The sequence below is a fragment of the Talpa occidentalis genome, unplaced genomic scaffold (assembly GCF_014898055.3).
Source record: "Talpa occidentalis isolate TD23 unplaced genomic scaffold, MPIMG_talOcc4v2.1, whole genome shotgun sequence".
In the NCBI taxonomy this organism is placed as follows: domain Eukaryota; kingdom Metazoa; phylum Chordata; class Mammalia; order Eulipotyphla; family Talpidae; genus Talpa; species Talpa occidentalis.
In genome coordinates, this window is record NW_026555331.1 from 98726885 (window position 1) to 98744167 (window position 17283).

The 17283-nt window shown below is 33.4% G+C and overlaps 2 protein-coding genes across 9 annotated transcripts in view; one reads left to right on the plus strand and one right to left on the minus strand.

The window, feature by feature from the left end:
• The window catches only part of ITGB8 (integrin subunit beta 8), an 87295-nt gene extending 73208 nt beyond the window's left edge, over positions 1-14087 (plus strand). For 3 of the 4 annotated variants that reach the window (XM_037508837.2, XM_037508850.2, XM_054692417.1), the window contains 5 exons: positions 1739-2144; positions 4532-4757; positions 6021-6127; positions 9057-9220; positions 9321-14087. In XM_037508837.2, coding sequence (XP_037364734.1) covers positions 1739-2144; positions 4532-4757; positions 6021-6127; positions 9057-9220; positions 9321-9443 — 1026 coding nt within the window. In that variant the 3' untranslated portion in view covers positions 9444-14087. Of the gene's footprint in view, positions 1-1738; positions 2145-4531; positions 4758-6020; positions 6128-8035; positions 9221-9320 lie in introns of those variants that run through there. The other variant, XM_037508844.2, reaches the window with a different exon arrangement.
• MACC1 (MET transcriptional regulator MACC1) overlaps positions 1-17283 on the minus strand; it is a 319768-nt gene that overhangs the window by 258680 nt on the left and 43805 nt on the right. For 3 of the 5 annotated variants that reach the window (XM_054692410.1, XM_054692411.1, XM_054692409.1), the window contains exon 2: positions 11276-11379. The exons of 1 other annotated variant lie outside the window; for it this stretch is intronic. The gene's annotated coding sequence lies outside the window, so the exon portion shown is untranslated. Of the gene's footprint in view, positions 1-11275; positions 11400-17283 lie in introns of those variants that run through there. One more of the 5 variants, XM_054692412.1, reaches the window with a different exon arrangement.

Here is a 17283-nt window from a genome sequence, read left to right on the forward strand (position 1 = left end):
TTTAGTTAAAATGTATTTCCCCCCCTTGGGAAGTTTACATTATGCAGGCAGTATAGTTGCTCTAACAAGCTATATATTTGAAATTAACCTTGCTAGTTTCTAATTATTTGGGCTCCCCCAAAATTGTTCCTTGGATTTATTTAAAAGACATTATATACCTGTTTACAAAATGCATATTTTATTTCCAGCAAATATGGAGAAAACTTTGTACTAACAAAGGATTACTAAATTACTTTCTGACAAAGGGTTACCCCTTTAGAGGAGGTTCTTTAATTTAAAAATCAATTTTGGAAAATGGTTTACTTATTAAAATTTTTGGTTTTTTTATTTTGTTCTACATCCCTTTCTTCCCCTCACTTTCAAGCAAGTAGTATAAACAGTTTGACTCTCTACTGCAGGGGAGGAGGAGGGAGAGGGATCAGACGGAGGGAGGGAGGAGCACAGGGGACTGAGGTGATGGTGCATGGATGCATTGGTAAAGGAAACTCTATGGGGACTACACCTGAGGGGGTGGGGTAAAACAAATATTGTTTAAAAATGAACAGTGATGTAAAAAAATTTTAAAAATAATATAAAAAATAAAATAAAATATATAAAGCAATAAAAAATAAAATAAAATAAAAATAGTTTGACCCTCAAGAATAGTCATAAGACATTTTAACTATACAAACTCCAAGTTTTGTTTTCCTATTAATACTGGCAGTGACCATATTATGCTACACATCTGTTAGGCCTTAACATTAAGGACAAAAAACATTTCAAGTACACCCTTTGCACTGATTTTAGTATCATGAGACTGATTCATTTATAATATATATTATATGTAAGCCTAAATTTATACCTTCCATATAATTATGAATGTGTGTATATTTGTACAAGACATTTTTGCTTAGGATTTATATATATATATATAAATCTAATATATATATATATATATATATATATAAATTGTAATACCTCTGTATAGATGAAAAATGCACATGCATTTCTGTTTATAACCATCTGAACCAAAAATCCAGGCAGGAGAAAGAAACTGTCATTTCAAGAGGAAATTCAAGACCTGCCAGTCCAGATCCTTAGTTCTGCTATTAATCTCCACTGAGACAAATGTATGGTTTTGTAATAAAGTCTGAAGAGATGAGAGTGAGAACCCTAAATCTCCCCTTTTGTGACAGAGAAAGCCTCACAGTTTCCTCTGTTAACATCATATATAAGAGCTAAAACTTTGAAACTTTACTTGGGCCCCTAGAAAATTGGAATAAAATTAAAATTGTTCATTTGAACATCCAATCTCAGGGTTTAAAATCAGTAGAGCAGAAACCCTTTGGTTCACTCGATCTATTTTTAGTGCCAAATATTCAGTCATCCCGCATTTTGAAGATTGAATCCAGAAAATGGTCTCCTCTTTCAAGTTTGCTAAGAAATCAGTTGAGAACATAAATTAATCACTGGGAAGTGGAGTAGACATTTCAAAGAGGCTTGCACACATGTCTATTTAATGTTTCAATACAGGCAATTATCAATTATTGCATCGTTAGTTCACTGGATAGAAAATAAATGACATTTTAATTCACATATATAATAATTCACATATAGTTTTAATAATAAATTCACATATAGAAAGTGTATGTGTTATTTATAAATAATTTCTATAACATGGTATATTACTGATTCAAAATATCATTAACAGATATAATACTGGTAACAAAATAATCAATATCTCCCCTCCCCAATTTAGGTTCTTTTCAACGTAACAGTTACAATGAAAAGATGTGATGTCACAGGAGGAAAAAGCTATGCAATAATCAAGCCTATTGGTTTCAATGAAACCACCAGAATTCATATACACAGAAACTGCAGCTGTCGGTGTGATAACAGCAGAGACCCTAAAAGAAAGTGTGTAGATGAAACTATTCTAGATGCCAAGTGTTTCCAATGTGATGAAAATAAATGTCATTTTGATGAAGATCAGTTCCTTTATGAGAGTTGCAAATCACACAAGGATCAACCTGTTTGCAGTAGTCGAGGAGTTTGTATTTGTGGGAAATGTTTATGTCACAAAACTAAATTTGGAAAAGTGTATGGAAAATACTGTGAAAAGGATGACTTTTCTTGTCCATATCATCATGGAAATCTGTGTGCTGGTAAGTATAAATATATACATGCAGTTTAATAATGATGAGGATAAACTACCTTATATGTGAACATATCTTGAAATCACATCTTGAAAACTATCAAACTTGAAGCTGAATTTTTAATATCCAGAGTTTGAAAGCCTGTGAAAATAGGACATGGCAAGATTTATATTACATGATTTATAAATACATATGTGTGTGTGTGTGTGTGTGTGTGTATATATATATATATATTACTTTGTAGAGGAATGTTTAAAAGTAAAAACCAAAACTTAATTGTTATTCTCAAGTTTTCCTTGACCTCAGAAATATTTATACCAGAAAAGAAAAAGTACTGATGATGTCCGACAGGTTTCTTCTAGAAAGATCTGATGCAGCCTCATAACTGGTCAACCCGTTAGCTTTCTCAGAGGACAGTGAACTATCAAAATATACTTTTCATTCACTGAAAAATTATTAATGCATTATTATAGATGATAGTATAAGTTAGTAGCAATTTAAAACTCTCCAGTCTAGTTTTGGAACACCACCAGCAATAGAAATGTCAAAGAAAATGTTGGTTTTATAAATAATCCATGTGAGTTCTATAGGCCACACACAGGCCAAATATTAAAAATGATATAAAACAAAAGTATCAAAAGTAGTGTACTTTTTGATTAATTCAGTTTACTGCCATCTAGAGGTTAGATTCCAGAAAATCTATGAAACATTTCAAAGTTAATATGTGTTTTTTAATGAATTAATTTTTCTGTGACAATAGGTATACTAAATCTACTTATTAAGAAAATAACTATCTTAGTGTTAGTGTTTTCATTTTAGTATGTAAATATAAATTGAATTATTGATGAGCTGAAATATTACATTGTCATAAGCATATGGAAATTAACAAACCTATATGCATATAAATATTCTTATATAAGCTAAAAATTTGACCCATATCACCTAGATGTGTGATGGCAAATTGTCATTTTATTCTATTATATACATAGAATATTTCATATTACATTTATTCAGCTGTACCTGGTATCATGGGTATAACAGATCATAAATAACTGTATAACAAACCAGCCATTGTCTGCTATCTTTCAGAACTAATCCTGTTTAGGACAGGGAAGAGAAAGAATTCTAAGATCATTTCTCACATTTGTTAACCTCTCAAAGAAGTTAAATAGATTGACTTAAATACATTTGAAATACATTGAGAATTCCAAGCTCTGTTTATGATGAAATATCAAAAATCAATGTACTAACCCTTCTATATGACTATGATACTACTGACCCACAGGCAGTTGAGAATATGCTTTGAATTATTTGTGTATGTAAGTGAAAACTGTAGGCTGACAAGCAATTTCTTCACTAGTCTCTTTGGGGAATAAAAACATGCATAGGTTGACTGGCTAGGATTAGGCACGCAGCCTGCATATGGGAACCAGGGTCTGGAAAGCATTTGTTTGGCCTGGAGCTCATTGGTTCTAATTCAGTAAATTGAGCTGATTTAACATTCTACGTAACAGTTACCCTGTGAGGTGCTCAGCAATAAAAGGAGGAAGACAAGAAGGGAGAAAGGGAGGGAGAGAAAAGAGGGAGGGAGGCATGTAGCCAAATAAAGAATGCTATATAACCCTTTAAAATATGCCACCTCTTGGAATTTTCTAGGTTTTGGATACTTCCCTTGGTATTAAATCCATTTAAATATAAATAATCAGTGTTGTTCCTCAACATATTTTTCTATATAAATGTTCCAATCCCAACACACATACACTGCCTTGCTGTCTTTTTCACTTATCTACTAACTGCTCACACATAATTTAGGCCTGGCCCCTAAACCTGCTAGGTAATGTCCTGAGGATGTGAAAGGATTAGTTCTACTTCCCCAGAGATTTTGTTTTTAAACATGGCACTTGCACAAAGAAAACTGCTAGGCCCAGAACACCAGTAGGGTATGCCTCATAGACAAAGTTATCCAGGTCTAAGCACTAACAAGAAATTCAGAAAAGAAATTAAGGGAGCTATTAATCAAATACCCATCTTTTGGATTTCAAGTCAGAGAATTAACATTACTTCAATCTTTGTCACTTCGTTATATTTGTGTTTTTTAATTTAAAACTGAATGTACAGTGACCTTCAAGTAGTCAGGCAGTCACTCAGCAGGGCTTAACTTCACAAATGTCAGCACAATAGATTAGCATTGGGAAGATTATCTACCATAGAACAGCTTTGAAAATAGCCACTCCAAATCCTGTTATTGCTTATGTCAGACAAATAGAAAATGATGTTGTTTCCATTCACTTGACTGTCAGTGTGTTTCTGTGGAAATGGGAGGGGAATCCATGTTTGCAAACACTTCACAAAGTCAGGGTTCCTAATAACTTAGGCCCTGGAGTGTTTTGTTACAGGACACGGAGAGTGTGAAGCGGGCAGGTGCCAGTGTTTCAGTGGCTGGGAAGGGGATCGGTGCCAATGTCCAACAGCATCAGCCCAGCACTGTATCAATGCAAAGGGCCAAGTGTGCAGTGGAAGAGGCATGTGTGTATGTGGCCGGTGTGAGTGCACTGAGCCTGGGAGCATTGGCCGCTTCTGTGAACACTGCCCTACATGTCACACAGCCTGCAGTGAAAACTGGTATGTGCTTTCTGACTCAGAACAAACAAAGCAGTTCTTAGTTATTGCTGTATTTGTCTTTTTCCCCCTACATTTCTTAGAATTAGCAGTTGCTGTATCTTTCCAGGTAAACTGTTATCATTGTTCTAAAATATAATTGGAGGGAATGTTTAGCTCTTTGGCCAATAGATAGTTGTGGGAGCATCAGAATTTATCTAGGTATTCACTACTTTCGCTTCTTTGAAATAGGTTTTTTTTTTTTTAAAGAATACTATTTAGTATTTGTGAGGGTTCATTGGGTACTTTTTCCAGCTTTATTGAGATATAACATTATGTAAATTTTAGGTATATCATGTGATTATTTAGGATTTGCATGCTTCCCATTGTAATATTAATTAGCTTTTCAATCCAGAGTAAGTTACTGAAATTCTCTATGCCTTAGTTTCTTTATTATGAAAGTGAGGATAACAGCAACACCTTGCTATAATTCTGCTAAAGAAGTAAATTAGAGCATTCATGTAAAAACACACTACATACATTTGTATTTGGTGCATAGTAATCATAGAATAAATGTTAGCAGATATTTATTTTAATTATTTCAACAATAAAGACCAATGGTGGCTATGAAGAACTGTAAAAATGTGATGAATAATAAGAGTAAATAAATGTTAAATGAAGGTATCATTATTTCATGCCAATAATTAATTTTCCAGTAGTAATTTGAGACCAATTCAAAGACCACAATTTTATAAAAATCAGTAAAACATTCTACTGTCTAATTTACTTGATTTCAAATTTTAATACATTCACTCCCTCAGATTGGTAATTTCAAATAAATAAATTTAATTCTGCATAGTAATTTATGTAACTTACCTGGAAATGTAGTACTTAAACATCATGATGGGATTATTTGTAATTAACTCAACCAAATTTTGAAAAGTATTTATTTGTAAATTTTTCTAGTTGTGTCAAAATAGTTATCTTATACAATGCCTATACTTTGGTATGTCTGTGGTGAGACTATCTTAGTCATTCCCTAGAGATTTTTTCTGAGTACAGAAAATTCATTATTTTATTTTATACATTAAAACATTTTAATTCATTAGAAAATAATTTTGCTATGGTATGAAATTCACCCAAGGTTACAAGTAAGTAACCTTTCTTTTCTAGTTTTATAGGACTGCTTTCCTAGTGCAGTACTCTATTTTATTTTATTCTTGCAGAATATTACAGCCTATAGACTTTATAGAGAATAAATGCTTTTGTTTCTGTTTCCCCTTACAGGAATTGTGTGCAATGCCTTCATCTTCATAATCTGTCTCAAGCTATACTTGATCAGTGCAAAACCTCATGTGCTCTCATGGAACAGCAATATGTGCACCAAACATCAGGTAAACAAAAGCTTAATTAGAAAGGCACTGAAGAGGATTTGCTGAGGCTCATGTTCCCCCAAATGGTTTACAAATTAATATCCTAAAGAAATAACTAGCTACTTCAGTGTTTTCAATCTCTTTGAAATGGTACTCTATAAAATCAGCTAAGCGTGTTTACCACTACTTGGCTGAATTATTAGGTCTCCCATTTCAATTATCCAGCTAAATTTCCATGTTGTATACCTTTATGGAAATATGTCAAACATATTTCCTATAGAGACCTTCATGAATCAAGAATGGGTCTTTCTTAGAGGCAAGAGGTGAACCATAATTATCCTTTGTAATTCAAATTTGCTTCCAGTTATGATCTTCCTCATGTCAAACCCACACTTACTTCCATGTTCGAGGTAAAACCAAAAAATCCTAAGTAGCAGTAAGTTGCTTTTGCAAAATACATAACTTTAAAATTTCACTTTCTCCTGATTGTTTTCATTCTGATATAAATATAATCCAGGGTGAATGATTATGAAAGTGGCACAATAGGAAGGATATGGAACTTTTACACTGGTGAAATAAGCTTAATACATACCCGTTCATATTATTAGTCCTCTTACAAAATTTCCCTAAGTCTCCATTTCCTCTACCAACTTCAAAGAGTTGTGTGAGATTAAATGAGCCAGTGAATATTGAAAAGTAGATAAAGGGTTACATAAATGGGAGAAACAAATGAAAGCTGCACTCAAAAGCCTTTTTTTTCCAGACAAAAGTTCATTAGCACCCCAAATTCCAGCACCCCATTTTGCTCAGGTATAATGTTAACGACATGAATTAGAAATGAACCTTGGAATTATGTCTTCATTGAAAACATTCCAACTTCTACTGTTATTTCTAGTTTCTCCCCTAACCTGTAGGAGTAATTCTAGCACTTAGCAAGATTGCACAGAAGAATAAATTTTCTCCTGGGTTTCATTTTCTTTTTCCTTTGCATCCATACTGATTTCAGCCCAAAACAAATTTGGCTCTGAAAAGAACCCATGTGCTGCCAGCTGGGGCTGCAGCAATCACTCCAGAAATCCAAGGGCCTTTTCTAATAAATAAAGTCTTTACTGTCAACATGCCATTTATTATGCTAAGTAAACAAATCTACTCTGACCTAAGTGTGGTTACAAAAAGTATTCCCTTAAAGCTCCTCAGGAAAAGCCCTTGCTTGACCTAAACTAAGAAAGATCGTGGCCAGAGAGAAATGTATGACTCTCAAGAACTACATTTTAAAATGCACGTAGATCGGAGCCCTGAAAATGTCTATCCCTTACCCATAAGAGACATTTTTTAAATGTATTGGTAGCTAGGGGGCTCCCCTCCTCTTCACAACTATTTTGCAAGGAGAAGGAAAAGGCATTTGGTAGCCACCTCTATTATCTATCCACTCAATCACACTTAAAGGGTGTTCTTTTGGTCGTTCTGGCTAAGCTCCTATTAAGAGAGAAGCCAGGAAATGTGATCAAGCCACGTGCCTCCTTTGAGGATCTGCCTAAGCTGCTGAGTAGATCCTAGTTAGCCAAGGGAAATAATGGCCTATCATGATGGAAGGCAAACATGTCACCTGAAGGTCACTGTAGAAGACTGCAAGGACACTACCTTTGAAGAAAGCATCTTGGATTCTCTCTGTGTGTTAGGGCTGTAAATCAGGCATATTTGCATTTGTGTTTAGTGTTTCTATTCTAGTTAGTAATCCCTTGGGCATCCCATTAGGCTTTCTCTCAAGGAACCATAACATTAGCCAAAAGAAAACTGGGCTCTATTATGTCTTTTTACATGGTGAATGCCTTTGCCTTTGTCATTGTGTTCTTGGCTTATTCAAGAGCATTCTTGGTTCTTCCTGGGAAATTAGCGCAGGTCACCTGTGATTGTGTGATTTGTTCTCAGCAACTCCCTTCCTGAAAGATCCTCTCAGAGGGACCATGAGGTATTTAGGTGAAGTCCTCCAAAGTTTGGAGAATGGGTGGAAAACACATACTTCTTTGGACCAGGAAGTAATTTTGTGAGTCTGGGGCAACTGGTGAGTTCTATGGAACACCTGCATCTTGTGCAACCACGTTTCTCCTAAATTAGTGTTATGTCTCTGACAAACACAGAACCTGCACATTTTCCAAGTAGAGTTTGCCAAAATTCTTGGGCTAAAAGAGACCTAGCATGTCCCTCCTCTTACCACAGCATTTCCTTTTCCAACTAGTAATTGCTTATTCTTGAAAAAATACATAGAGGACTTTTTAGAGGGAAAGTTAAGACAGATTTGGTTAACACACAAGTAAAAAATAAATTAATAAAAACCAAGGAAAGAGATTTGTATATTGTCCCAGATTGCACATGCCTATTTCCTGAGAAGGCTTTTGCAATTATAATAAAAACTTACATGGCTATTTCCAAGGAAATATTTATCCATCTATTAGAATAGTACCGATTTTAGCTTCCACGGATGTTTACTTTATTTTCCATTACTGGGGTGCAAGAATAACAAGAGCAACATATACTAAAGCCCAGAGCTGTTAAATAATTTTTGAGTCCTATTTTCCACTCAATGATCAACAACATGTACCACAAAACTGTCCTCTCCATCATGGATAAAATTATTTTTAGTTATGGGATTTGGACATATTCCAGTTAATACAATTAAAGAATCAAGCTGCAAAGAAATAATCTTATTGAATATCTTAATTTTGGCTATTCTCCAAACAAGAGTTTTCTGTTGGAAATACTTTAATAAATTTGTAATAAAAATTGAGTTTTCTTTTTGACTCAAAAGTAACTGCAGTCCTTGTTTCGAAAATAGAGATTTGCAAATATCTCTGGTCCCATTAAATAGATGATGAGCATTGTTTACTTGTTAGAATCATTTGATTTATGAATTCCAGCTCTTTAATTCTTTCATTTATTTGCTTCACTACAGAATGTTTCTCTAGTCCGAGCTACTTGAGAATATTTTTCATCATCTTCATAATTACATTCTTGATTGGGTTGCTTAAAGTCCTTATCATTAGACAGGTGATACTACAATGGAATAGTAATAAAATTAAGTCCTCCGCAGATTACAGAGTATCAACTTCAAAAAAGGTCAGTGATTTATAAAAAAAGAGCTATCATCAATTTGTTATTGTCTACTTCCAATATTTAGTCCCTTACTTAATAATAATAATATTTCTTCTCCATCAAGGACAAGCTGATTCTGCAAAGTGTTTGTACAAGAGCAGTAACTTACCGACGGGAGAAGCCTGAAGAAATAAAAATGGATATCAGCAAATTAAATGCTCATGAAACTTTCAGGTGCAACTTCTGAAAAGATTTTTCTAAAGTACTTTATGGCAAACTGGATTTTTAATAATTGCTCCTAAAATTATAATTTTAGAAGTCACAGGAGGCGACAAGTTGCTCTAGATAATGTTGGTTGCTGGATGTCCAATGAAGACTGACAAACATCCTCATCACCATGTGACTCACATCGCTGCTGAATTTTTCAGAGAAAAATGTGTCTTACTACTGTTTGAGACTAGTGTGTCATTGTAGCACTTTACTGTAATATATAACTTATTTAGATCAGCATAGAATGTAGTTCATCTGAAGAGCACTGATTACACTTTACAGGTACCTGCCATTCCTACACTTCCCAGAGAGAGACAATGCTGTGATAATTTTGGCATTTGTCACTACAAGGGTACAGTAATTCCTGCAGATGAAATCCTGAACATGCAGATGAAAAAATAATAATAATAATAATCAGGCATATATACTAATGTTGCCAAGTACATCAAAAATTGGCAGTGAGTAGATAAGAACAGCTAAGTGAATAAATGGTTACTGTTTCATTTTTTCAAGAGGTGAACATTAACTGTTCAAGACAGATCATTAATTCTTGAAGGACAGTTTTATGCATGTGTATTTATGATTTCTACTTTTTACAAGATGGATACTAAGTCCAACATTTTCTCCTCTTTGTCTATATGTTTTGTTTTTCTTTCTTACAGGATAAATTTATATATGTCACAGATGACTGGATTAAATAAGTGCTAAGTTACTACTGCCATATGAAATTAATACAATGTCACTTTATTAGAATACTGGTGTTAAAAGCTTAATGTTTAATAAGGGACACTGTAAATTAACATCAAAATCTGAACAGCTTCTTTGTTTGCAGATATGGAGTTTTTTTGTATCTTCTTACCTGGTAAACTGGATGGATTGTTTCACAATTTCATTTGCTTAATCATCAGGTTGAAATTCACAAGATACATAGAAACTGCCTCAAGCAAAATGCCACACTTTTGAGTCTATTTTCTCAGACATCTACTCAGTAATATTAGTCTTTTTCAAATTCAAATCTATTATTTTTGCTCTTCAGTGAAGCCTAAGGACATGACATTCTTCCTGAATCACATCAGTGCCCTCATCAGAATTCAAAAAAGTATACAATTAGGGGAGGACAGATAATATTGTAGTAATTAGCTAATTCATCCCTTTAGTTAGTAAGGAGATTAATACTCAGAACTTCTAAATGATTTCTCAAAAACCACCCAAGAGATTAAGTGGCAGCATCTGAAAAGAATTTATTGCCAGGCCAGTGTCAATTGTACAGTATCACGCTACCTCCTGAATCTTGAAAATATTCAATTGGCGAGTATTTTTAAATGTGATTTACTGAAGTCTTAAGTATATGGACATGAAAATATTCTGAAGTAAAACAGAACATAATTCAAACAAATTGCCCATGACTGGCTTCCAGCCTTTCCTATTAATCAGCTTCTAAGAGACTGCAGCAGGGCCCAACTACAGGGGAATTCATTCATGCCATATCCAGAGTGAACAGTGTTCTCAGGCATTGTGCAGTGCTCAGCCTGACAACTTAATAGAGAGGCTACAAACTTTTATCTTCCCCAATGGAAACTTCTTCACAATTTCCATATCCCTACAGACTCATTCATCTGATTCAAAAATCTGTGTGCTATACAGAGCTTTGCCTATTTTAACAAAGAAATTTATTTAAAATGTCTTTCAAACACAGCAGCTCCATTACCCATCATCTACAGTGAAGAAGTTATGACACTAAATTGAACTGTATTCCCTTCCACAAATGAGCGACTGGGTACATTGCCATAATTCAGTAATGTGACTCACCTGATTGAGTTTAGATCACCAAGGATAATGTAAAATCGTATTTTGTAGCCTGTCACACCCAGTATCCTTTTGAAAAAGAAAAGTAATGGATACCTGACAGTCCCCTAAAAGGGAAAAGGGAAAATATCCACTCATTAAAATGCAGACAATTTAAAAATGAACATAATGATGTTCAAAAACTAGTTTCCATGTAGATTTAATTATCCACAAAAGCATAATAAAATGAAACCCTTAAAAATCAGGGGTATATATTTTTACATGTTCATTAGTTTGCACTAATTTAAAATGGACCAAGGCTGTTATTATTATCATAGGAAGGGACAGACTTCCTGTTAGGGAGTTCAATACTAGATGATTGTGACGCCTTGTGCTTTATTTTTTTTTTTTTTACTTAAAGATGTAATCCTTAAAGGTTTTAGAGCTTATATTTACTTGAATAATTGATATTTTCCTGTATAATGGTTTGTGAGAAGAAAACTAATATTTGACTATAGAATTAATTAAAAGGTAAGGGAAAACAGGGTATTCTTAGATTAAATAATTTATGTATATAGAGCATATTTTCAACTAACATGACCACAGGAGCCTTTTGATATTCACTGATACTAAACACAAGTAAATGCTTAACAAAATTAAGAACTTGAACACTTTTGGTACGACAGCATTTCTATGCCCTAAAGTATGTAATGATTTAGAAATGTACCATGATACACTACAATATAACTATATACATTTTATTTCTCTGGGGATATCTTTATACTGCAGTGTGTATGGATTTACAAGCATTTCGTATCTTTTCTAAAATTTATTAATATTTATTAAGCCATAGGCATTCTCTACAAGAAAATTTTATTTTAAAATCTCATAATTAGTCCTTAATGTTCAATTTAGCTTTTGTTCATAATTTAAAAAAAAAAAAAAAACTAAGGTTAAACAGAATAGATTTCTCTAGAGGCAAAATTTTCAGAATGAAAATTAGGGGGTACATTAGATGCAATACTTTACTAAAGCATAAATTTCCAATTTTTTTAAATATATATTTAATCTCCATGAAGACATGACAGCAGGCATCATGAGACACATTGAAATGTGACTATGAGGGACTATAAAAATTTTTCTCCATAGAATTATATTCCCCTGGTAGAACAGATTAGACTCAATAGCTTTTCCTTCCTTTCATTACTCCTCTGTTTTATCCACTAACTCTTCCTAAGAGGTTGCTCCAAAGCTTCTTGCTCAGTAAGTCTAATTGTGGAAAAAAGAAAAGAAATGTAATAATATAATGAAGTTCATTTCCAAATTTCTCAATGTTCTTAAAACTCATTTAAATTATGCTCCTGAACAAAGTTGGATCCATTAAAAATGAAGAACTTAAAATGTTCACAACTATTTGAACTTTCAGTTTTAAAGGATTTGAGAGCTACTTATTTTCATGAAAGTATCAAGTGAGATATACTTGGAAGTTCAATCATGTGCATATTGTATTGTTTTATTTATTCTTAAATTTAATTTATGACTGTTCTTACTTAAACACAAACCTTAAGAACTCTATTTCATACAATACATACTGAGATATATTTTCATACAGAGGTAGTGTTCTTTCAGGCCACTCCTTTCCTTTTATAATTCCTCTATGGCAAATTCATTATGTGTAACTGATTATACATACTGATATTTCATTTATTCTAAGATATCAACTTTTTAATTTAACACCTCTGAAGCTGTGATGTCACTTGCAATTGTTGGCATCTTAGATGCAATGTTTAAAGCTGTGCTTCCATATTATATTAATTAATCTTTAACTAAATGCTCATGAATATAAGGGCAGTGCTCTTCTTATAAATATTTAAGGATCCATTTATGAAAACATGTGAAATCAATTTTTGTCTACAGCTGAATCATACACAACTCACACAGAGCCTTTCTGATTATGTGCTCAGATTCTGCAGACCTTTTGGTTATAAAAAGCTCTTACAGTCTCCTGTTTATATTTTATGCTATTGGCTGCAATTTCAGCAAACCCTACCTTGGTTTAAAAGAGAGTAGGTTTTTCTCAGTTTTGTTGACAAATTTTTATTCTATCTATTCTTTTCATAATCTATTTCCAACAGAATTAACTGGAAAATATTACATGACCATCATAATTAGATTTTGTAGTATCTTGTATGTCTTATGTCAATGAGGAGAGAAAATATGATTCAAACTATCAGTGCTGTGGAGAAAACTTTCCCTTTGAGTCCTCCTACATTCTTTTATTCTTTATCATTCATTCTGTTCTTTTTTTTTTTTTTAAATCTGGGCTCTGATAAGCTTACCTTAAAGCAGATACAATGCCTGTTTAAAACCTACATATCTAAATTATTGGAATTATATGAAATAATTATTCAGTTATCCGGGCAGCTGTTAATGAAATACCTGAGAGTAATAACACTATTCTTTAATCTACCTGAAATATTTTTCTGTATAAAATTTATCTTTGTAAGCTAACTGTTAATCAGGTTTCTAGCCTATATAACCTACTTCAGTTAAAAATTATTTAACCCAAAAATATATATTAAAAAAAAAACCACTGCAGTCATAAAGAATGGAAAATACATCAACTCTGTAAACAACATTTACTAATTTATCCTGTCACACAGATAAATATGATTTTGAAAAGAATCCAACACAATGACAGGTATGATACATAGACTTCGTTAAGAATGTCAAGTATAAAATGTTTTAATTCTAAATTATAAAAATAAATTCGCACACATTAAGAAAGAAATTCACTTTGTGTATATTTGACATAACTTTAAAACTACTTTACATTACCAGATACTTTGTTAAGTTTTTTAACTTAACCTGAAAAAATTTTAGAGAAGTTTTTAAGTTATCAGTAATATAAACTTGTTTTGTTTCACTGAACAAGCAGTCTTTTAAAACAGAAATTTAATACAGAATGAATATTTTAATTTAAAACATTTGAATATCAAATAGCCCTAAGAAACAACTTTTCATTAAATACATTTCTTATTATTTCTGGCTTTGAATTAGACTTAAAATTAAATTGCCTTAAATGACATGTAAGATTGCAGAATATAATTTCACATAATATACTATGAACTTGTTCATATAATTCTGATCGACTACTAACTTGTTTTATGTATTTATTAAAAACCTGACACTGTAGTTTGTTGTGAAATGTTTATTTTTCTAACAGAGCTTATAACAGTTACGACAAGGCATTTAATTAATGCATCTTTCTGTTTAATAGTAGGTGTTACTCAATATGAAATTTTTTGTTTTAAAATAAAAATGTAAAGATGTCAGAATGCACAGATGCTTCTTTTTTTTTTTAACCACTGTGTGCTACATGACCCTCACAACTGACTGAAAACAACATATTGTCACAAGAGGAAATGTAGTAATAGTCATACATTGTCAATGTAGAACTGAAAAAGTAGCTAAAAGCTAAATCATGCTTTCTTCTATCACCCAGATACCTTGTAACATCACTTTGATACAAAATCAAACGGCACATTCTTGAGAGTCAACTGAATTGAAATTTTGGAATACCTTTGTGCTGCAATTTTCCTTTATTTAACCTAGGGGACAGTGAAGCAGGTGGAGGGAGGATAATAAAGTGTGTGTGTGGGGGGGAGCAGCAACAGCTCCTTGTGAGTGAACAGACCTTGTAAACAGTGCTTTTAATAGTTCAAAGGAAAGGGTAGAGTGGGCACACATTTTGATAAAACGGTTGTGCTGGAGAGATCAGGTGGAAGTTCCAGCAGGTCTCACAAGGCCTTTATCCCAATTCATTCCAATTGGGACTGAGCTACAATCTTTCAGGCTTAGAATCCTGATTTTGTTAAGAGTTTTTTGGGTCCCATTCTGTCCATCTCCTATTAATAATAGGACCTTCCCCCTAAGTTTCAGCAGAGCACACAGATGAGACTTAAAAACCCAAACTCCTTTGCAGTTAAATGTGGTTACAGGCCTAAATGTTGACTAATGGGATGGGAGAGGAAGCAACTCTGCTCTCACTTCCTCTTTTCCTCTTTGTTGTTTGGGACAACTAGAGCAGCTATATGGGCCAAGAAAGCCCCATGCTGAAATTGTCAGAGCTTCTTCTTCAGCCATTAGCTATTCATCTCAAGTCTGGTTCTTGATAGGGAAACAATCTTTTCAGTCAAACCACTGCATTTGATATTATAGCATATCATCTGCACTCTAACAAATGATGTATTCTTTATATCCTTGTCTCACTGAATTCTCAGGAACTAAATGCCACTTCTCTCAATTTTTCAAATAAGGAAACTAAGGCATAGAGAGCGTTAAAGACTTTGTATAAATGCATGAGGCCATTAAGTGGCCAAGGGAGGAGTCATATCAAAATTTGTTTTTCTCTCCACAAATGATTGATCACATATATTGCAAAAATATATTTTACCAGTTTAACTACCAGAGGCTAACCTTTGTCTCCATGCCCCAAGAAAGATGTACAATAAATGAAGTTGAGGAACTAATATACTACCTAAAAAGAAGTAAACAGGCCATAAAAATGAAAAACAATGCACTCAGATGCCAAAGTTAGGTTGGATTAAAAGGGTTTATGTAGAATAGGATTTGACCTAGGCCTTAAGGAAAGAAGAGTGTGGAAAAGATCAGGGGGAACTAGGGGAACAGTAAAGCAGGAAAGAACAGGGACTCCATGAAAAAACATTATTCAGATGTAACATTAGATCATGAAAGGCAGTAACCTACAGGTCTTAGATTATGGAAAACTTTCTTTCAAAGACAAGAAGTTTGAGCTTTGGTGATAAGGAAAAAGCAAACCCTGAAGTTTTTGCACAGAAAAGTGGTATTGGAATTAAACATGGTTTGGCATATACTTACATAGGCTAAATATAACTTTAAATATAAATATTAATTTTATGTCCTCTAATAGTAGATGTAAATGCTATTTAATATTATCAAAACATATAATACTATTAAATGCTATTTAATGCTACATGTAAGTACTATCCATTTCTAGCATAAAAAAATGGAAGAAAACTATGTAAAAGCAGAAAAAAATTAAATTCCAACTTGCTAGTAGCAATAACTTTCACATAAAGACACTTGTTTATTTTTTCTATGCACTTGATAATTTTTACTGTGCAGACAATGCATAGTAAAAATTAATGTGAAACAAACAAAAATGCCTACATTTCAAGTTAAGTATTGGGTCTCCCTGGAGGCACAGGCGGTTGACAGCACTATGAAGCTGTCCGAAGCCTCTGCCGAGCAGGTTCGATCCTGGCGGGCTGAGGAAATTCCCACATGGTGTGGCAGACTTTTCCTGTCTCACCCACCACTCCCCTCAGCAGTGTATTTCAGTAGATCTGCCTGTTCTGTTCCCCACTCTCTTTCTGGTGAATCCTCTCACCCTGCACATCTGACCTGTACACCAGCTTTGTATGCATGAATAAATACATTTTTTTAAAAATAATAAAAAAGTAAAATTAAGTATTACTCTAACTTAAACACCCATTGTTGACCACTGACATATTTACCTGTTTGTAACTATCTCTATATATCTGTTTGTAACTAAGAAGTATGTTATGGAGTGGTATAAGTGTTATTTTTGATTCAAAAACATTTCAGGGCCTTCCCTGGTGGCGCAGCGGTTGAGTGCTGGCTTGTGAGGCTGCCCGCAGCCTCTGCAGCACCAGTTCGATTCCCAACCACCAGCAAGGGTCCCACAAAAAAAAAATTTTTTTTTTCAAACATTTCTCCATGTCAAGATTTAAATGATCATTGAAATGGTGGCTTTGTCACATCCATGAATGTGCCCCAATCATAATTCTTATATTTATTAAGAAAAATAATGAACAGAATAGGGTGCCAAATATAAAACATTGGTTACCAACCTCAATATTTAACAAGAGGAGATTGGTTAAATTGTTTTTGAATGAGAGAGATTTGCATATTTATAGCAGCAGAGGCAAAGGAGCCAATGTAGAGAGGAATGTTTCTCCTAGAAG